Genomic DNA, 22,724 nt, shown 5'->3' on the forward strand with positions numbered 1-22,724 from the left:
AAAGAAGAGGCGTATTTTCTTACTGCAAGAAAGTTTTAAGTTTCCAAATGTTGCCACATTCGATATTGTTTTTATAAATATACGATACACAAATAATCATAAATAACGATATTTAGGTAATAATAGTACAATGTTTTAATATTTACAATTGTTTCTGTCTTATAGAACATGCATTTGAAAAAAAAAACTCATTGAAGTGGGTTCAATAATAATACCAAAATCTATTCTAGTCGAATAAAAGCTAGAAAAACACTTCTTCATAATGTCAATGTCAATGATGTCACAGAATTAATAATATAAAAGTTGCGAATTCCATTCCATGATTCCTTACTTGTTGCTTTTCTTATTTTTTCGCAACTGTATTAAAAAACGTCGTTCGATACACGTGCGGAAATGTCATTCTTCACTCGTCCCGAGTCTTGATATCTCGGTACTCGTGGAGTAATGACATACTTTCCGCACTAGCATCGAAATGTACTATAAGAATAGGTAATTCTTTATCATAAGTGAACCGATTTCAACAATTTTTATTTTATTTATAATAAGGTGTTTTATGTAATCTCATAGAAATTTCAAGTATAATAAACAATCGCAAAGGTGGCAATATTTCAAATTCAATTCGGAAAAGTGTTTTGATAATAAAAAAAAAGTTTTCAAGATAGGGGATAGGGGCGTGATTATTTTCCTGTAATATTTAATTTTATGATAATGTTAATGTTATGTAAAAATTTCATGATTTTTCATTGGTAAACTTCGCAGATAAGGGGGAATGGTATTTTTTTTACAATTCCTTCATAAATTGTTTTGAAATGTACAATTTGAGCTCTTTCAAACGATACCCCACTTGACCTAGTAACTAAACTAAAATTTTGCTCCCTCTTCATATGGGACATTGTTCATAACTATGCCAAATTTCAAATCGATAGCTCAAGTATATATTTAGCAATGTGACAGACAGACGGACGGTCAGATTCGCACCATAAGGGTTTCTTTTTGTACCTTTTTGGTACGGAACCCTAAAAAGAACAAAGTCCAGTAACAACCAACTTAAAAAGTCAAGGCTGAGGTAACTTATCAACACATTCATCTGTTAAACTCTGAAGGATATGTACGGTTTGACTTAACAGTAACACTTGTTTAAAATACCTACCTAAGAACACAAATACCTCGCTATCCATAATCGGTAATGTAGTGATTAATTCAGCCAATGTGATTAAGGAAAAACAACCACAGTAAATTAACTTCATTCGAGTGCATGCAATTACTTCATACTTGCAAATTGCAATGCAATAAACACTCGATCGATAGCGCAGTCCTCTGCGTGACCCGATAACACCTGCATCGTTACTCAGTGTATCACTTACTGTTGACGAATCCTAAAAAATATTACAGCGTTCTTAGCCTTGGTGCATAATATACGGGTTATTTGGTCAACTTTTTTCTTTTGCAAGATAAATATACATATAAGTAATACCTGCTAAGCAACTTTTACTATGGGGCTAGCCCTGAAATCTCTAAAATAATTTTGGGTCTCCCATAGAAAACGTCGACATCGTTTTAGCCAAAATGTATGAAGCAGCTACATGGTCATGGCTAAAGGTTGACAAATCACCCTGTAATCAAACGCAAACCGTCCCAGACAAAAGTTACAAATTATTACTGGAATGAATATTTTTTAACTACTGTACTGTAGTAAATACCTGTTGGCTCTAGTGAAAAAGGGTGCAAGGTGCAAGTCTCGCGCAGCTCAGGTGACAAAAGGGTGCAAGGCCCATATAATACCTAAATACCTATACCCTTTTTCACCTGAGCTTCGCAACACTTGTACCCCTATTGACTAGGGCTACAGCATAAATACCTACTTAAATAAATTCATCCTACGTTATTCCCAAATTATGTACGTTCGAGTACAACGTAGGAGGTATTAGGTACCTACATATGTGACGTTTTCAACCAAAAGGTACCACATTGTCGCTTATTGATAAGGTTGATTTCTAATTGAAGCTATATGGAAATAGCGCCTTACTGACAAGCGACAATAAGTACCCTTTTGGTTGAAAATGGCACATATTATACATAGTTTATCAGCAACTTTGCCGGGTGTACAACACAAGCAACAAAACTTTAAACACTACTTTTGCATGGCCATCATATCAATTTTCTTCATAGCATATTAGTCATATTACATAGGAATTTCTAATCTTGAATATTTTGCTATATTACGCAAAAGCACTAAAGGGGCCCACTGACTATCAGTCCGCCGGACGATATCGGCCTGTCAGTTAGAACAAAAATTTGACAGTTCCGAACAACTGACAGGCCGATATTGTCCGGCGGACTGATAGTCAGTGGGGCCCTTAACAGTAACAGCTATCGATTTGATTTGATAAACTTTCTTGACTGATAGTATGCGAGTGCTAAAGCTCTCTTTTTTTTTGGATTTTCTAGATTATAGGTAGAGAGTTCTGACTAATCCAGTAATGTGATTCAAGTGAACATGTAAAAGTCCAACAATCAAGTGCGTTAATCATATCAATTCGCCTCATCCGTTTCGTCGAGTGCCTTGGCCCTGTTCTTTGAAAATTGTAAATTTTATCGAGTGTTATCGATCGGATGATGTCTTATCTGAGCTGTTATGTGTTGTTCACGACGCGAGGCGTCGAACTCGCGGTGAGTGTCAAGGTAAATTAAGCCAAAACGCTATTTTCACTAAGACAATAAATATCTGCATAATATAACGGATATGTTGTTTTTGTGTTATGTCTCGATTCCCGTAAGCTAGATGTCTAGATGTCGTCGTATATCCTTCCTAGTATGTCAATACAATGAAACAATTATCTAAATCTATATTATCTATATTGGAAACTCTTTCGCGTAGCGTGAATGTCAAGGCTCCATGCAGGGTGCTACATGGTTCCGCCCTGCCAATGGGAGCGCGACGGGCACTTTCGCCGCACTGTGCGCGCTCGCCAATGCGTCTGATACTTCTGATAGTCCATTGTACAAGTCTATTAACACGCCAGAACAACATGCTTTTGTTACTATTGAATGGAATAATTATGTACAGTACCGAATTTGGTGTGTCATCATCAAACACAATTTGATTGTCATGTCAGTCAACCTAGTTAGATGTCACTCGGATAGTGTTTAAATCTCGTCCCGAATTTGTAAGACATTTGTTTAGCCTATTAAGCTATTTGTATAAGTATTGTCTGTCTTCAATGGCGCAATTCTATAGCTAATAGCTATCCTTTTGTTCTTATTCTTACTTACTTACCCGTGGCTTGGCTGGGGCGATATTATCACATGTTTAATGCATACGGCTTAGTGGGCAGAGAAGGGTGACTAATGCCCGTAGACTTAATGTCACCAGTGTATCAATCCACTAGTTTCGTCATATAATATTTACTTGTAATTGTATCGTGAAAAAAGGTCTTTGACCGCCTTGCATGCTCAGCACATATTTTACAGTGTATATAGGTACCTATAGCGTGTAGACTCATGTACTTACAACTCAGTGTGACAGTGACAGTATAGCAGTTAAAATCTTACATAAGCTCTCTCATCCAATAAAAAAACACAAAATCTCTTAAGTGAAATATCGTGACAAGTTACTTTAAGACATAAGACATTTTGGAAAGAAATGGATAAAGTTACCTACAACCTACAAGTTGCATTATTTTTATAAAAATCGTATCCACGAGTGAAACTCGTTACGCCACGCGATGAAATAACAATGAAATCCATTCTAGATCTCTGATACAAAAATTATTCTGGTATCGGATCGATCGGTGCAGTGTCGTAAAACATTGCAGCGCAGCGCTTCCTGAAGCGCCGTCGCCCGTGACGGCGGCCGGCCGCGGCCTCATCACGCCACTCTGACAGTGTATTTTCACTGCCTCCTAGCTACTAAAAGGTCTGTTAATCCAGTATAACTGTGACTTAGAAAACTTTGACAATTATGAGTGATCGGAGAGCGCACTTAAAGTGGTTTAGCTGATTTGCATCCATCCGTTCACTGAATTCCGAGTTTCCGAGGTGCATAACCGACAATTTGTAAAACAGTTGCGGCGTTTAGCAACTACGGTGAAGTAACACATGAGTTGTTATGACAGGATATCAGGATATTAAGCGAAAAATGTACATTCCTAAAATAGACTTGAACTTGAAAGGATAATTATTGCTTTTGAACCAGTACTTTTATTAAGCGAGATGGCTGATATTACAAATTTGTTGCTCCGGTCGGTAGACTGTTCGACCTCGGCAACAACAACAACGTACGCGTGTATAGTTGTGTAGGTACGCTGAACGTCTTCGCCCTCAACGTCCGCATTACTTTGCTACCTAATATCAGAAAACACAAGAAAGTCAAATTGGCGATTGGTTTGGTTTTAGGGTCATTCCAGCGAAAACGACACCACAGATGAAAAATCCATAAACTGTTTTACATTGAAATCAATATCTAGAGGGAAGTTCATGAATCATATTTTTAGAAATCAATAAGTTTGTATTGTTTATGTAGTATTTAATACAAATATTGTAGTTGTTAGGAAACTGTACGTAAAAAAAGGACTAAAAATGTCCCACCCATCACTTTGGAATGACCCTTTACTCATTGGCGTTTCTAGCCGGCGGTTATTCAACGATTCCCAAGAAGACGCTCACTAATGAGGAACTATTACCACGACGCGATCAATAGACGATTCAAATTCCACTGCTGCATGTAATCGCTCGATTTTGGTGGATAGACGGGAACACAGTTAATTGTGGTGGCATTGTTCCCGCGTCCGCTGTGACATCATGCGCGTGCGCTGCTATGTGCTATGCTTTGTGGCCACCCTCGGAACTGGATCTCGATTGTTCTTTCCCTTTGTCGCGAAAAGAAATTGATGCTATTGAGTCGCTATTGGCACGGTAACATAGATGTTCACACAGTCGATCGGCATCTCTTATGTTTGTGTTGGAGTTAATTCGCTATTTTTTGTACTTTTGAGTTCAGTAGACCAACCTTCACTTTATTTTAGTAGTCATTACATGGATGAAGTTCCAACTAATATTTCAGTAATTCATTGTCACTGGGACTGCGTCAGACATGATTGGTATTGGTACTGAGATTGAGAGCCAATGAGTTGGATGGTGTAAGTCACATGATTTATACCTAATACACGTAATGATGAGCATGGCTGCTGTTGAACCAGCTTTGATAGTGTAGCGGTGGCGCATATTATCTGTTTAGAATGAACGTGCTCGCATGGTGGTCCGGGTGCGTCACGCATATTAACAAGCCTCTATTCGAATTTATATACCTAATTATCAAATACACTACAAATAACTATAGACATTTAATTTCATAGATTATGCTCAATTAATAGTTATTTATTTTACAAGGGGGCAAAGTTGTTGTTTAACCGCTCGTGCTAATATTGACACTCGAGTAAGCGAAAGATTCCAAAATTGAACCACGAGCGTAGCGAGTGGTTCGAGAAGTGGATTCTTGAGTGTTGGGAGGGTTTCAAGGCACACAGGTTAAACAAACTTTGCCTCCGAGTGAAACACAAAATTTTTGACCACACCAACGCGAGGAAAATACTAACTATAAAATACCAAAAAAATAATTAAACCAAATCAAATCCAAATAAACGTACCCAATAAAAAAAAATCATCATTTAAAAGTCAATTCTACCTGCTCGCTGGTAAAATTGACTTTTTTAGCTGCAGCTAACATAAGGAAACAACTCAAAATTTGCATCTGATTACTTTGCCCCATATGTGGATAAAATGCAACTTTCTCATTAGTTTTTGAACAATCAAGAGGGCCTTTGGCTTAAACTTTAAAGTTTTCCAATATATATTTTTTCATTTTGTACTTTATGCTACTCTCTTTGGCTATGAGCTATGAGTATAAGTACATTGGCATATTTGGCTTTGTTGATATTCCAATTCCGTTGATGACTTTATAAATGCGAGGGACTATAACGAGCAGGCCTTTTTAAGAAACAGGACGTTATCACTTTCTAAGTTTCTAGTATTCTTTTTCATCGTGATATCTAAAGTTTTCTTTTCGCCGTAAAATGAAATAGCTAAACGTTATCTTTATGTTAGCACTAGTTATCAGCGATATTCAGTGTCTACTTGTATTAGTATGCTCGAATGATGTCATCCCCATTGCTTTGGCAAACAATACAACTTGTGGGTTCGTTCGGAATGGTCCTGTCCTCCACATAACATAACGGTGCCATTGTATCGATGGTGTATGATAATGCGCGCGACGTGCGCCGGCGCGCGTGATTGTATGCAAGTCGACACCGCTCCCATTTATTTTCACCTTTCTGCAAACAAACAATCAATCGCTGTACTCATAGTTTATTGGCAAACAAAGCATTTATAGTATAGCAATTATATATATATATATATATATATATATATATATATATATATATATATATATATATATATATATAGTTTTACAAGTATCTTTTCTTTTTCGCATTAATAATGATATTAATTTTACCTTGAGTTGACCTTTTTCACCAATCACTACATAGTATAAAACAAAGTCGCTTTCCACTGTCTGTATGTCTGTCCCTATGTAGCTTAGATCTTTAAACTACGCAACGGATTTTGATGCGGTTTTTTTAATAGAGTGATTCAAGAGGAAGGTTTATATGTATAATTTGTAAAGGTTTTGTGTAAATTAGTTGAACTACCCGTGCGAAGCCGGGGCGGATCGCTAGTTCATAATAAATAAGTTAACTTGAACGGCCTAACTTCGTTCAATTATTTCATATTAACCTTTAAGCGCGCCCTACTCTTACATCTTTTTTAGCTTAACGAAATACATATCATTACTGAATCGACTAGAAAACAATCATTTCATTTAGTTATCTTTTGAAACTGCCAGCGTGTTGCCGGCTGGCAAAAGATAACTTATCACGACGGCGTATTGTTGACTCTATATTGGTCAGGAGTTTTTTTTTGGAAGTTTGCATAGCACATTCCAAAAAGTAATCTAAACCATGTTCATATTAAAAAAACTGCTATAAAACTACTAACGGTGGGTGAATTCATATTTAAGTGGAAGAAAGGTGTGATGTCGTTATGAATGCATTCAATTCTCAGAGTATGAGGAAGCTGTCAGCAGGCGCGGCTACTACGGGGCGCCGATGCATGGCCGGTGGGCGGCGGACGCGCATCCTCCTTACGCCGAGGATACAGGTATCCTGTCCGTCGCCTGACCTTCCCTGTGTCGTCCGACGACGCTGTTTCGTCTGCCTCAGCTGTCATGTTCTTACCTTACCCTCGCGGTGCAGGCTTCCCACAGCTCGCTCGATCTCTCCATTGTTGGTCGACAAACTACGTATTGTTGATTCAGCTTCGCGTGTGCGAGTATGTAATCATAAATCGATTTGTCCGCTATCCGTCACTAAATGTTCCGCTTCCTTCACTTTCTCCGGGCTCCATAGTGTATTAACTAGATTACTTGATTGTTATGTCATCATTTTTTTTTAACATGCGGCATAACGGCACCGGACCGGAGTCTCGAGGTGTATTGAGAATTCACCACTTTAGTATGGTTTAGCACATTGTTACTGGTGAATTCTCAATACAAATTGAGACTCCGGTGCGGTTAAAAGATGTAATCGTCTTTCGGTGTATACATAAGGGAAGGAATGGAAAGATTTGCGAGGTTCTGGTAGGCTTGCGTAGCTGGTAGGATTGCGGAGATTGCGGGTTCAAGTCCTGCCGGAAGCGTAACTTTTTCAATTTTTTCCTTTAATATAAAATATTGTCATCGCTTGGGGTTTCAAACTGTTTGGCGCTTTTGTCTTTTGTATTGACCATAAACCCGATAACGAGCTCTATTTATGTTTCACATAGTAATTGCTGCTTTTTTTATTGTAATCGTTCAGTATTGACCTATCGAGTCGTAAGTCTATGTTGACTTTGATCAATGATTTGTTTACTCTGCGCTATCATGTGATAGTCATCTGCCTCGTAAAACTATGTCAGTGTGTGCTAATTAACCGTTATCGGGATATAAACTATTTACATGACATCATTTGGCTAACCTTGATCCCAGTTTACGCAACCCTTAGTCTAGACTAGACATTATTATTATTAGACTAGAATACTAAATCGATACAAAGTTTTTGTCTCGTTTTGAGTTGCGATAAATCATTGATCAGGGTTGGATAGAAGCGTTATTTTCAGCAGAGCGTATATCTTGAAGCCTGGGAAGTGAATCACCGATGTTGTACATAGTACATTAATTTACTCATTATGATGGAATCCCTGACGCAAACGCTTTGCATTGCGACACGTAACGCGTATATTTTTTCCGCGTACATAGGTATTATAGCAAATCAAATGAGAGGCTTCTGTATGACTAATCTTGATACTTGTGTGGACCACGTGTCAGCCCGTCTATTTGCGTACCTATCTGTGGTGGGGCCATGAATCTAGTATAACATGGATCGGTCATGAAGAGTGGGGGGAAATGACCTAACGGGATAAGTCTTATGTATCTTTCAGTAGTAGTGACAGAGAGCAATATATTACTTTTTGTCTTTGTCATAGTTTCACTTTTCCATCGCTGCCACAATCGAGGTTGTGGCAAACAAATAAGTACGTGACATGTCATGCTTGTTCGTTGCTTGTTTAATTATTGTTGTTTTGTATGAAATTGTGCTTTCTCTTATGAAATATAGTGATGGTTAGCGTTTTGAATGCTTGAACTTTGATAAAATAATGGTGAATTGTTCTGTAATCGGCTGTAATAGCCGCTCTGAGCAAAAATATGAGAACATAACCGCATAAAGTACGGTATTTTACACCTTCCTCTTAACGCAATATGTGAGAATAACATCGTAAAATTACGTTACACTCAAAGCAATGTAGAATCAAACGATTTCAATAAAAATATCACAATTATTTACGCAAATTAACAAAACATTATTTATAAAATTAGCCGCCCAAATTACGTAGGTAGGTAGGAGTCTGAGGTCAGCCATTTTTAAACTTCTTAATTTAGCTACATAACAATCATGTTAGGGATACCAGATGAAAATATCATAATTTTATGGGTAATTTTGACCTCGAAGTTTTTCGTACTTCTAATTCCAAAAAAAAAAAAAACAAATGTTGTGAAGATTAAATGTGGTGTACATTAATTGGTGTGAATAATGTGATTGCGATTTGTGATTTCTTAAAATTAAAACTCATAATACATTTTATTTTACGTTTTATTTACTAAACATGTTTAGTTTTGTACCACCTGCGCGAATTATAGGAGGTATTTCATTGTTCATACGCCTAAAAAGAACGGCCCATTGACATTTTATTCAACAATTTTAATACCGTCAAACAAGGGCCTGACACTCTTTGATAGAGAAAGATAGTCTTATTGCGATTCCTATAAGAGGAAAGAGAAAATAGTGCCATGCTTTGTCCTTATCACCGACCGGGTTTTTTTTCATGGTCAGGTTATGGCAGCATAGGTAGGAGGCGATGGCGAAATACCGAAATTTATAAGAGTGAAAGAGAAAAAGGATTATGCTGCCATACATTAACCTGTTAATACATGAATATGTCTTTCTCTTACCCCTGGTCGCTCGGTTTACATGTCTATAACTACTATACTATGTCTATGCCGTCAAACAAACTAACTTTGCTTCCAGGGTAATCGCCCCAACGTGATATCAAATATTGGGGTAATTTTTACCAATATGGTATCCCCACGTTTATGACGTCATCTATGTCTATCCCTTACGGGCGCACGCGGTAGGCCGCATCTAGTATAGAATACTAGATCTATGGGTGGGGCCCTGTTGCCCGCGTGTGCTTGTTTGTCGTCCATGGGCGATGCGATCCACAACAACACCAATTTGCTCAATTCTCCGTCCGCATGATGTACTCCACAAGTACAAAGGTTGACTATTAAACAGTGATATTTATTGAGTGAACGTCACAGGCTATTTGATGCACTTGATGGCTAAGTGGCTACACAGCTAGCAAGCTTCAATTTGCCTTTTTAATCGCAGTATAAATTTTGCCCTACATCAGAATATCCTTGACAGATATTTGCGGTCATGAAATAAAAAGTGCCGATAAAAAGATATCGTATCCGTCTGTGGAAGGAGGGGGGGGGGGGGGGGGGGGTCATGAATGGACGGCCTTGCGCTCGAGCCGAGATAATGCCCAATGCACTGCGATTGCTCGGACTCAGCTGCCCAGGGTTGCAGCTCTCGATTCTTACAATTGATAGTCGTGACCGTAACATTAGCTGATTCCTTGTAAACTAAGTGTGCAATTTTTTAAAAGATTCTTTTAAGTTTTTTTTTGTATTTAGGCAACACAAAGACTGTCAGTAGTGCAAGCACTAGCTGCACCCGACCCAGTTCCGTGCCCATTAGAGGCTATTATGAATGGCTTTGGTACAATCGGGGACGAAAACTTTTACCTCGATCTTTATGAGCGAGCTAAACTCCACCTCCCGTATAGATAACCAATTACGATGCATATAGGATTCTTTATGTTATTAATGAAAAGGGTAAAAACTAATAATGTAATGAGATAAAAAATAGGTAGTAAGGACAGATTATTAGTTGTTGTTGTTTAGGCTAAGCTTCGCCTCCCCATAAAGATAACCAATTAGGATGCATTTTGGATTCCTTATCTTAGTTTGCAAATGCCGCCCGTGATAGTCAATGGACGGTAATAAACTTTACCTAACTTTTTTTCTCAACACCCACATTTTTAAGTGCCATGCTCATCACTTTTATGATATCGCCTGACCGTATGCAAGACGTTTAAACGATTTTTGCCCTTAAGGTGGTTCACCGAGAATGTCCCCGGTTGTACCTAACCATCTACTGTATTACCTATAGGTAGTCTGTTAACTTTGTCAATGGAGTCTCCATTGACAGAGCTTCTTTGTGTATTATTGAATATAACCACAAAATAACTAATAGTACTAATACCGTACAGAAAATTCACTCCTTCACAAAAGCCAGATTTAGATATAAAATTATACCAACACTCGCCGCCTGCAAGCAAAATTGAAACTTATAACCGCGCACGAACCGTGAATCTTCTTTGCGCGCCGCAGTTTTATGACCGAGCTGCGAGTGTCGGCACCGGGTTGTCACTTGACAAGTTTTTGTACCTATACCTACTGACTGATTTATTATTTTTAAGATAAATATGTAGGAATTACAAACGTTGATTCTGTAAACATAAAATTTTTAGCCGGAGATAGTATGTCTGATTCTCACGGAAGTAGGTATGCCACAGAAGTACTTATTTCTTTGAAAATATGTCGGTTAATATAGTCCGGAAATTAAAAAAAATGATTTTTTCTGCTTCCTTGTTCTTCCGTTTATTCAGACATCCGTAAACAGAACATTATCTTTTATACAGATTAGATCGCGATTTAGGTTTCGAAGCCATTGCGTATTTTCAATTATGCGCGAGCGCCACGTGACACGACTATCGTGCGAGCCGAGGGGCAGCCCACTGCCATACACCTGCCCGGGCGGTGCGCCGGCCAAACATACCTAAACTGCGCAGTGACACCCCCCTGACATAACACACAATATTAATAGCCTAATAGACGTTTATCTGTTCTTAGGTACTTTACACCACTTAGGGCGTCGAAGTGAGTTTGATGGTCCACAAAAGAGGCCGGTGTCGATTTTAGTCGCAAAAATGTAAAATTGATAGATTTAGTCGGTGAAATTGTACACCTTTTGGTACCTAATTGAAATAACAAGTACTGGTTTCTATTGGCACGTCTTCTTATCTTTTTGAAAACAGACTCACTAAATTAGTAATGATTTTTTTTCTGATGGACGTTTAGGTAAACGCGCGTAAAGCACTGATTTTGTCGCTCTTATTTGTAAATTTTTTCTTAAAGTTTGGACTGCTAAAAATGGTAAATTCGTATTACACATATGCTGTACTTGACCTTTATTAGTGCACTGCCTTATGGGAATATAGTTCAGATCCGGAAACCGCTACCAAATTTTAATATGCTGTTGGGCATGGTACTGGGTCTCAAAAACTGCCGGGAGACAGCGGCGCCGGCCATCTACTTCAGCGGAATGACGTCATCAAAATGACTCCCGCCTCGTTGCGAATATTGCATTTTGCACCCAAACTATGTGTGGGGTATTAAACGAAAGCCAATAAAATATTATATGTTTCTCTAATACACTATGTACCAAAATATACAATAGTTTAAGAGAAATTTATAAATAAATCAAAATGATGAAAAAAAAAATTCGATTATTTGAGTTTTTCAACCAAACCAAAAGTCGGACGTTAAAGCAATGTACTACAAAATTAAAGCTGATGTCTTAGGCCATACACTGATATCAACATAATCAAAATCAGACCAAAAATGTGAAAATTATGCATCAAAATGTAGGTATTTGCTAGAACAAATGCATGAAAGTTAAAAAAATCATAATTGGTCGTTTTCAGGATAATCCGCATAAGCTTCTAGTATGTTATTAGCAATATAAAAATGATCATAAAACTGCTGGGAGACAATCTCTATAGTGCCTGAGTGACAAATAATGGCGTCATACATGTGACCGCTGCCGAAATTTGCAAAATCTAAATTATAACTATAGGCTTGAGACATCAGCTTTAATTTTGTAGTACATTGCTTTACCGTCCGACTTTTGGTTTGGTTGAAAAACCCAAATAATCGAACTTTTTTTTCTTCATCATTTTGATTTATTTATAAATTTCTCTTAAACTATTGTATATTTTGGTACATAGTGTATCAGTGAAATATATAATATTTTATTGGCTTTCGTTTAATGCCCCACACGTGTGTGTGCAATGCATAGTTTGGGTGCAACATACAATATTCGCAACGAGGCGGGAGTCATTTTGATGACGTCATTCCGCTGAAGTAGATGGCCGGCGCCGCTGTCTCCCGGCAGTTTTGGAGACCCAGTACCATGCCCAACTGTATACTAAAATTTCGTAGCGGTTTCCGGATCTGAACTATCTCTTCGACCGTTTCCCATAAGGCATAGTACTATATCAGATTACATTTTTGTTATATGACTTAGAGTTCGAGAAAATGAAAGTTAAACGAATTTAATTTTCTCCAGAAATTACTTCAAAACAAGTGACAATTTCTATGAAAATCGACTTAATTTCAACGTAATTCTGATAATATTGTTTTCGGTTACCGCGATAGTTACTCATGAAATAAAACTATGAAAACGGATTATATCGCGTATATTGAATTTATAATACATCCCGACGTTTCGAACTCAAATGTATTATAAATTCAATATACGCGATATAATCCGTTTTCATAGTTTTATTTCGTAATTTTGATACTTAAACAATCTACAACATTTGCTGAAACTATTCTTATACATCAATTTGTATAATTTACCACCATAATTTTTTGATGAATTTTTAAAAACGACCCCTTCTCTTCATATATTACCGGTGAGGCACGCTCGCGACCTCATTATTAAAAGGCAAGATGAGAAGACGTGCTAATAGAAACCAATACTTGTTATTTAGATATTACGTAACAAAACGTGTATAATTTCAACGAATAAATCTATCAATTTCACATTTTTGCTCCAAAATCGACTACGGCCTCTTAATGCCAGTAATTTTATGACTCCCGCATATTGTTCATATATTGTTACTCATGGGTAACAATATATATCAGAGAATTTTTTGAAGATATATAATATCTCTTTTGTGATACATGTGATCGTAAATTAATTGTAATTGTATTTAATATTGTGCATGGCAGATTTTATTTAAATGTAAAATAATTAATTAATTATTTGGCACATATGTAAATAATAATATGTATAATTTTAGATTAAATAAGTATGTTTCCCTATGTGGAACTATGTTGCCGTGCCCTAACAGGGCGTCACATGAACAGCTTATATTTAAGAACACCTGTACCTGCTATGTGATATGCAATAAATGATTTCAATTTCAATTTATATACAATATAAGGTAACCATTGAATTGGGCTTTAGTCTCATTTCACTGCCTGGCTCACTGCCTGCCACACGTCTGCCGATTACTTCCTGAACCCCAATTTATATGCTAAGTATACGTGATACATATTAGGTACTTAGAACCTGACGCATGTGGTACTCATGCTAGTGGCTAGTTAGCGCCGGTGCAATAATTTTCGCACGACGATGCGGTCACGTTGTTTATGGGTTAGTTAGCTGACGCTTCCGTTATATTATTTGCAGCTTGTTATAATAACAATATGTGTTGACTGTTGATCTGGCATTGGTGCTGAAACGTGCCTGCAGGTGCACGAGGAAGTAACGCAGACTTTGTTAAGTTTCACGGTCTTCCACTTGTTTTATTAACAACCGGTTCTTTTGAAAACATTCTGAAGTATCAGTTTAGGTTTAACTTAAATAAAAATGAATTAGGTAACTACGACTTCATAAACAAATGAAGTTTATATATCAACTATGTTACTCACATTAACATTCCTTTTAGTGCACTGCCTTATGGGAATATAGTTCAGATCCGGAAACCGCTTCCAAATTTTAATATGTTGTTGGGCATGGTACTGGGTCTCCAAAACTGCCGGGAGGCAGCGGCGCCGGCCATCTACTTCAGCGGAATGACGTCATCAAAATGACTCCCGCCTCGTTGCGAATATTGCATTTTGCCACCAAACTATGCATTGCACATACACGTGTAGAGTATTAAACGAAAGCCAATAAAATATTATATATTTCACTAATACACTATGTAGGTACCAAAATATACAATAGTTTAAGAGAAATTTAAAAATTAATCAAAACGATGGAGAAAAATATTCGATTATTTGGGTTTTTCAACCAAACCAAAAGTCGGACGTTAAAGCAATGTACTACAAAATTAAAGCTGATGTCTCAAGCCATACACTGATATCAAAATAATCAAAATCAGACCAAAAATGTGAAAATTATGCATCAAAATGTAGGTATTTGCAAGAACAAATGCATTAAAGTTAAAAAAAATCGAAATTGGTCATTTTCAGGATTTTCAGTATGATGCCATTATTTGTCACTCAAGCACTATAGAGATTGTCTCCCAGCAGTTTTATGATCCTTTTAATATTAAGTAATAAATAAAAACCTTTTTCAACACTTGCTCAAAACGACGTCTTTATTCCACCGATTTTTGGCTCATAATCCTAGATATTAAACACGCGTGCTCTTTCAGTGTATTATTCCACTCGTGTTTTTTCATTATATTATCCGACTGAGTTATGAAGGTAACTGATTGCTAATAATATGCATGGAAAAGGGAGCTTTTCTTTAATTGGTCGGACTGGCGGGCACGGGCGCGCCCGACCGCCTGCGCGGCGCGCGGCCCGGCCGGCCCGCCCGCCGCGCTGCCCGCGGCCGGGGCGAGGGGCGGCCGGCAGTATGACAGATGCAACACACAATACTAACTGTTTTAACTATTAAAATTTGATTAATATGAAAGTTTCTTTTTTTTCTCGCAAGTGTGTTGAAAAACGTCGTATGAAACGCGTGTGCATTGGTCATTACACACATCGGCTTTCTTATTGCGCGCTCGCTTACAGCTCGCGCGCACAATATCGCCTCGTGTGTAATGACCAACTTAGCACCCTTGTATCATAATGTACTATTATTTCAGGCATTTACCCATATTGCGTGCTAATAACACACTAGAAGCTTATGCGGATTATCCTGAAAATGACCAATTTCGATTTTTTTCACTTTAATGCATTTGTTCTAGCAAATACCTACATTTCGATGCGTAATTTTTACATTTTTGGTCTGATTTTGATTATTTTGATATCATTGTATGGCTTGAGACATCAGCTTTAATTTTTAACCGACTTCAAGATTTCAAAGGAGGAGGTTCTCAATTCGGTTGTAATGTTTGTTACTTCATAACTCCGTCATTTCTGGACCGATTTTGAAAATTATTTTTTTGATTGTAAGTAATTAAGTATATACATACAGATTGGTCCCGTTTTTGTCAAAAAGCAGTTCTGATGATGGGATCCATGAGGAATCGAGGGAACTCCTGAAATGTTAAAGGCATACATATAGTGGTTTTAGTATTTTCATCAACAAATCAAGCACTTACATTTAAAAAAGTGACATTTGCTGAAGTGGAACTGCTGATGATGATCAGAACGGAACTCTTCAATGACGCATAGTTCACGTTTGGCGATATGTCCTCTTCGTTATGTTTGTTAAGCAACTTAGTTTTTAAGACATATTTTTGTCAAGCTCGAGTTCTGATGATGAAACCCACGAGGAACCGAGGGAACTCCTCAAATGTGAAAGGCATACATATAGTGATTTTTGTATTTTCATCAACAAATCCAGCATTTACATTTAAAAAAGTGACATTTGATGAAGTGGAACTGCTGATGATGATCAGAATGGAACTCTTCAACGACACATAGTTCACGTTTGGCGATTTATTCTCTTCGTTATGGACCCAGACCCAAACTTGGACCTGGACTTTTTTTTGAACTGCAATCCTTACAGAACCGAGCTGCTATCAGAAAAGTGGGTTAGGTTAGGTTAGAACTGACCCTTACAGAAACGAAATGCTATCAGAACATTGGGTTAGGTTAGGTTAGAACTATGACCCTTACAGAAACGAAATGCTACTAGAAACGTGGGTGGTTTTACCTCCTTTTAGTTAGGCAAAAGATGCTGTTATTTTCATATCATTGTCTGGAGGGCACCATCAACAATAAGTAACCTTTCAACGGCTTCCCCAATTGAAGTCGGTTTTTTTTTTCTTAAAAATTATGTAGTACATTGCTTTAACGTCCGACTTTTGGTTTGGTTGAAAAACCCAAATAAGTGAATTTTTTTTTTCATCATTTTGATTTATTTTTAAATTTCTCTTAAACTATTGTATGTATTGGCACATAGTGTATTAGTGAAATATATAATATTTTATTGGCTTTCGTTTAATACCCCACACGTGTATTTGCAATGCATAGTTTGGGTGCAAAATGCAATATTCGCAACGAGGCGGGAGTCATTTTGATGACGTCATTCCGCTGAAGTAGATGGCCGGCGCCGCTGTCTCCCGGCAGTTTTGGAGACCCAGTACCATGCCCAACAAGATACTAAAATTTGGTAGCGATTTCCGGATCTGAACTATCTCTTCGACCGTTTCCCATAAGGCATAGTACTATTTAATGTCAAGGCGTCTTTAATATATCCTGGTGTTTTCATTAATTTTAGAAGCTGATGTTCAAATAACAATATACTTAAGTAGGTACTTAGCCTTAGTCTTACCACATGCATAATGTTATAAAAAGAATCTTGTATATAAGCAATTTTCATTGTCACATTTCAGGCGGCGCGTTTGAGGGCGTAGAAGACCAGGTGTCACCGTTCGGCTACGGGCGCGGCGAGGGTGTTGACGCGGGCCACGGCGACCCCGAATGGATCTGCAGCCGCGAGAAGCCACGCTACGATGAAATGTTCCGGGGGCTCAACCCCATCGACGGCAAGGTCACAGGCGCTGGTACGTCTCTCACGCTCACAGGGGTTAGAACACATGATGCCTTACAGGCGTTGCTCTCCTCGACGCACAATTGCTCTCTGCTCACAGAACTCTGCATGACGCTTTCCAATAACACTAACCAACAATTCGATCAGGAGTTCCATAGACTAGCAGGCGCCTTAACTGTGGCCACGCACAACTGTAACTTAATCGCGCATTACTTAGTGAACGATGAGTCTAATAGCGATAGGCTCTCTTCAGCCGTCTCCATCCACAGTTTACCGTCCAACCGAGTTAGTGTAGATAGGACTTCCACGTACATCCCCAGTAGACCAGAGTCCCCAGTTACAGATAAAATAGCAACTAGCGATAGCTCCGAAGATGGCTCGAGCGTAGAAGAAGCTCCGCTTTACAATCTAGATTTACCAGAAGAAAAATCTAATTTCTTTCGACCAGTTCTTCACTCAGTCAAATTTATATTTTTGTTGCTTTTGAATATAGTAACAATAACGATAACAGCGGAGGTTGTTTTTTTGTCCGTGGCTTACGTGCTGACTGGGGAGCCATATTTAGAGTTTGTGGTAGAGAGAACACCCGAGTCGTGGCTGGACAAGTCCAAGGCGCTGGCGTTTGGGCCCGAGGAGGAGCTGGTGCGGATAGCTTCACTGCACCAGCTGTTCACTCGCTCTAATTTAGTTAAAGTTCTGAAGCGACTTTCAAGCTGCGTTGACGCCTCTTAGTAAAATTTAGTCATTAGTTTTCATGAATCATGACAAACAATTCCTACTACTAGTTCCTTTTGCTTATTTATTGGCATTTGTTTTTTAAGTATAATGTGTTGATTTATAATGGTTTTTAGTGTCTTTATGTCTTTTATAAATTATCTATATCACATAGCCTTTATCAGCCATAATACCTAATAATCCAAGGCATTTGGTTTTACAAATCATGATGGCGTCAGTGGGAACTGACATGGAATTCAACCACTTTATCCGTTATTAGATTTCTAGTTTTTTATTTATTTGTCGTGGTTGATAGGTTTGTATTTTTGTATATGTAACATACAATAATTAAGTGATTAAAAGTTATGAGTGCTTAAAATGCAAGTCATACCTACAATACCTACATAGATAAGTTCTTTTCATATTATCGAGTTCAAAATATATTTTTTTATCACCAACAGTGGCAACTGGCAACAACAACTTATAGACACTTGCGCTATTAAATTATGATTGCGCCACCAATTACAGGCGAATACAGCATGCATTAGTATTTCACTTTATACATTTTAATAAGATAAGAAGATTTTAAGAAGAATTACCATATGCTTAATTTTAATAATTTATCTTACCCAAACTTCAACATCCAGAGCATGTAGTCATCTAAATGAAATTATTTGACTTAGTATTGTGGATTTATTGCCGATTTAAAATAGATAATAATCCATTTGGTTCCTTCCAATTAAACCTGAATTTCGACATTATAATTTTGAATTGTTTTAAATTTGTATGAATCCACATTGAAACCGACGTTATTGCATAGCAAACGTCAATTTTAATTACAGGTCGATTATTAATAAGAGCTAGCATGTTTTGTCATATACTTCGACGGCAGCTTTTCTGATTCAATCTGTACGTAATTATAAGTAGTCATTTTATCAAAATAGTTTAACAGTATAAGTTAGATGATAGCAAGTTGCTAAGCTGTCTGGCGGTTTGTCTCCAGCGGCCAAGACGGAGATGGTGAAGTCGAAGCTGCCCAACTCGGTGCTGGGCAAGATATGGAAGCTGGCCGACATCGACAAGGACGGCTTCCTCGACGAAGAGGAGTTCGCCCTCGCCATGCACCTCATCCAGGTGAAGATCGACGGGCACGACCTGCCCGCGGACCTGCCGCCGCATCTCGTGCCGCCCTCCAAGCGGAACTGAGACGTAAAAGGACTGGTAAGGTTACGCTCCATCGGCAGCGACGAAGGCTATATCTACCAATTTATCCTATAGAATTACTCCCTGAACCTCCTGACAGACGTTCAACAGTCCTATGACAGTTCTTTAGAGTATTTAAATAAAAATTAGCACATACCGACCCGCGAAAGTTGACGAGATTCTAATATTTTACTAATTGCCTTCGTCATTGTCGTTTGGAATCTTGTGATTAATCGAATTAATCCGATGATTCAATCTAAACCGACCGTTGGCGGAAAGAGGCTACATGTATCCTAATGTAATTTAAGGTTTCAGTAAAGGAATGCTCATTATGTTAGCTTTACAATTTTATATTCTTCCGCTAACGGGTGCTCCGGTTAACTGTGTCAATCGGTCCATTCGATTTCCATGCAGCGGTTTTCGTGCATAATAATAAAACCTATTTATACACCGCGAATGATTGTTTATCCGTGAATTGTTGTAAAAACAAATTATATTTTTTGTGCGTGGAAAATACGTATGATAAAATATAGTATGTTTAGTTATTGACGTGACGAGCTAATACTCGTAACGCTCATGACGTCATAAGTGATCGTTACTGTGAGGGACTCCTTTGTATCGCTGCGGCCGCGCACAGACTGCGTCACGCACCCACACCTGCCTGTGTCCTCCCCTCCCACTCGCTTGTTCTGCAGCTTTCCTTACCTTACCTTACCCTTGTTCTGTGGCAGAGAGCGGCGTGGCTCTTATACCTGTGTGTGTACTCTAATACAAACTGCATTAAGCATATCGTATGAGTCTATTGAGATGAATGGTTTTTGAACTATATCAGGACGTGGTGGCAATTATTTAGTGGCAATATCTACATTATTTATCGAAATTTTTAATAAGATTTTGTTTTCACGAGAGTATTTCATATTTTATATCTTAAACGTTGCTCCCAATGTATAGCTTAACTACTTAATTTATTTGGCAAGGTGAAGTTGGTGCTCTAAGAGTTACGTTTAGTTACATCCTCATCGGTATTAGTTCATAACAGTATATTCATCATTCACCTGTTTGCTATTGTTTTATTCGTCCTCATTACATTAGGTATTTTATTAATTGAAACCGTTACAGTTCTAAGGTGGTTCCTATTAGGTGATTCTGGACCAGGACAGAAACAAAATAAGTAGGTAATTCATATTATTTCAATAATTATTATAGGTACCTTCCTTTATTAATTAAACATTCTAAGGTAACGAGTGTTATACATGTTGATAGTCTAAAGCTGGCGTGAACGAACGGACAAATGAGAGAGAAAACGTATATCTGTGTCGGTCAGGATAACACGGACAAAAGATAATCATTATGTACTTATTTAATTCACCTCAGCTTAGGTTAATCGATCGGTATATTTCATAAACCTAGTTTGTATAACAGTCACTCTACCTAAAATATTGCATTTATATGAAACCTTCAGATTGTTCAGTGCCTTTGCTACAATAAGTAGAGGGCGGTCTACGGGATCGCCCGGTCTCGGCAGTAGCTTCTATAATTATTATACCTACTCTGTTATAGCAGATGAAGCCCGCCGCGCGGGAACTCTATGTAAATAGGTACAGATTTTTATATGCGTTAGATATATGGAATGCATTTTGTGCGTCGTTCCGTGTGAACACACGGTCTCGAGATTAATTTCGATAAAAGTTTGCTAACACTGGACGGGGCACGCAATGAACGTTTTTACATTTGCTATTGTGTGTACATAATTATATGTAAATTTATTAAGAATATCGTAAATTATACATAGAGTGTAATAAATAGATAAGAATTCAATGGTTAATACTTATTTTATTTTCCTACCCCGTCATTCCCTCAATTTTAGTTATTAAGTAGATTGATTGTACACGAATGGTACCTTTAGTCTGTCCAAAGATAGATATAACTCCGTAATAGATGGATACAGTCTAAGGAAAAAACGTGCCTCGAAAAACCACGAAAATTTGATTCTCGATCAGATGGCGCCACTAGTTTTGGCCTACTCTCGTAGAGAGGACGTTGACGGTTTCGTTTGTTATTTATAATTTTAACGCATATCCGTTGAAGAACATGGGTCAAAATCATATGAAAAAAATAATTGGCCAAGTCCGAGTCAAAGCTCGAGGCATTTAGTGTTCCGTGCGCATCGTTATACTTTACAGAGGTTGTTTGCCTGTTTTTAGTTAGGGTTCCGTAGTCAACCTCAAAACCAGACGTAGTTTTGCCATGTCTAACGTAATATGTTTGAACCATGGGTCGAAAAGTATGAAAAAAAACGTGAATGTAGAGTTTAATAAAGACATTAAACCAAAAATATAGGCAACATGATCAGTCAAGTCGTTTTTGAGTTATCGCTTATCGCAAGACATCTTCCTTTCATAGGAAAACGACGTACAAAGCGCTGTGAAGGTATTCCATTTTGCTTGTTATGTGCAAATGCTACTTACTAATGTTAGTTCTACGTTTTCGTTTCGTAATTCCACGTTTAATTAAACGTAGAAGCTACCGTGTCATTACCGTGTAGTTAAGAGATCACAGAAAATAAAAATTTCAATGAACCATTTTTTTTAGATACTTAATGAAGATTAAGCCATTTGTAAGGAACAGATTGGATACGGAAGTGCTAAGGAAGTACTAAGTAGTCAAAGTAAGTGATCTTCTTCGGCGGGAACGGGCTCGATTAGATGCATAGCCTGCATCAAAAGTACGTCGCGGGGACGGTAATTTGTGTTTTCGGAAAGTATCCTATGAAACTCAGTGACACATTCATCCTCAATGTAGTAATTCGCAAGTATATACGAAAAGCGAGCCATTGTATTCGACAAAAACCTAGGAGATAATTTATAGGAGTTGTGCAGTTATAATATAATAGACAAAAAAACTAGAGCAAACTGTAGTAACGATTACACGATCTTATTTAAGAAATTGAACATCCTGCCAGTGCATGATAAAGTTAAGTACTTAATAGCAACTGATCAATTTAAAAATCCCGAATTCAAAACTCCGCGAGTATACACCCGAGCGCCGAGGGGGTTAAAACGTCGTAAATACGTGGAACCAACCGCTAGCAACTACTATGGTAAAAGGACGCGCAAGTATATCACACCGCGAATAATGAACAATTTAACAATAGAAGACGAGTGTGCTAGTAAAAACATCTTTAAATCAAAAATTAAGAAGTTGCTATTGGGTACAACGCATGACTAAATAAATAAGATAGGTAAATATTGTATATAAATAAATAAATAAATATCCTTC

General features: G+C 37.7%; 1 protein-coding gene across 1 annotated transcript in view; it reads left to right on the forward strand.

The window, feature by feature from the left end:
• Positions 1-21,270, forward strand: part of LOC134746086 (EH domain-containing protein 1) — a 36,672-nt gene extending 15,402 nt beyond the window's left edge. Inside the window, exons 2-3 of the mRNA XM_063680330.1 lie at positions 17,371-17,541; positions 19,246-21,270. Of these exons, the coding sequence (XP_063536400.1) occupies positions 17,371-17,541; positions 19,246-19,448 (374 nt within the window). The 3' untranslated portion in view covers positions 19,449-21,270. The remainder of the gene's footprint in view (positions 1-17,370; positions 17,542-19,245) is intronic.
• Positions 21,271-22,724: the final 1,454 nt, after the last annotated feature.

The sequence above is a fragment of the Cydia strobilella genome, chromosome 1 (genome assembly GCF_947568885.1).
Source record: "Cydia strobilella chromosome 1, ilCydStro3.1, whole genome shotgun sequence".
Taxonomy (NCBI): domain Eukaryota; kingdom Metazoa; phylum Arthropoda; class Insecta; order Lepidoptera; family Tortricidae; genus Cydia; species Cydia strobilella.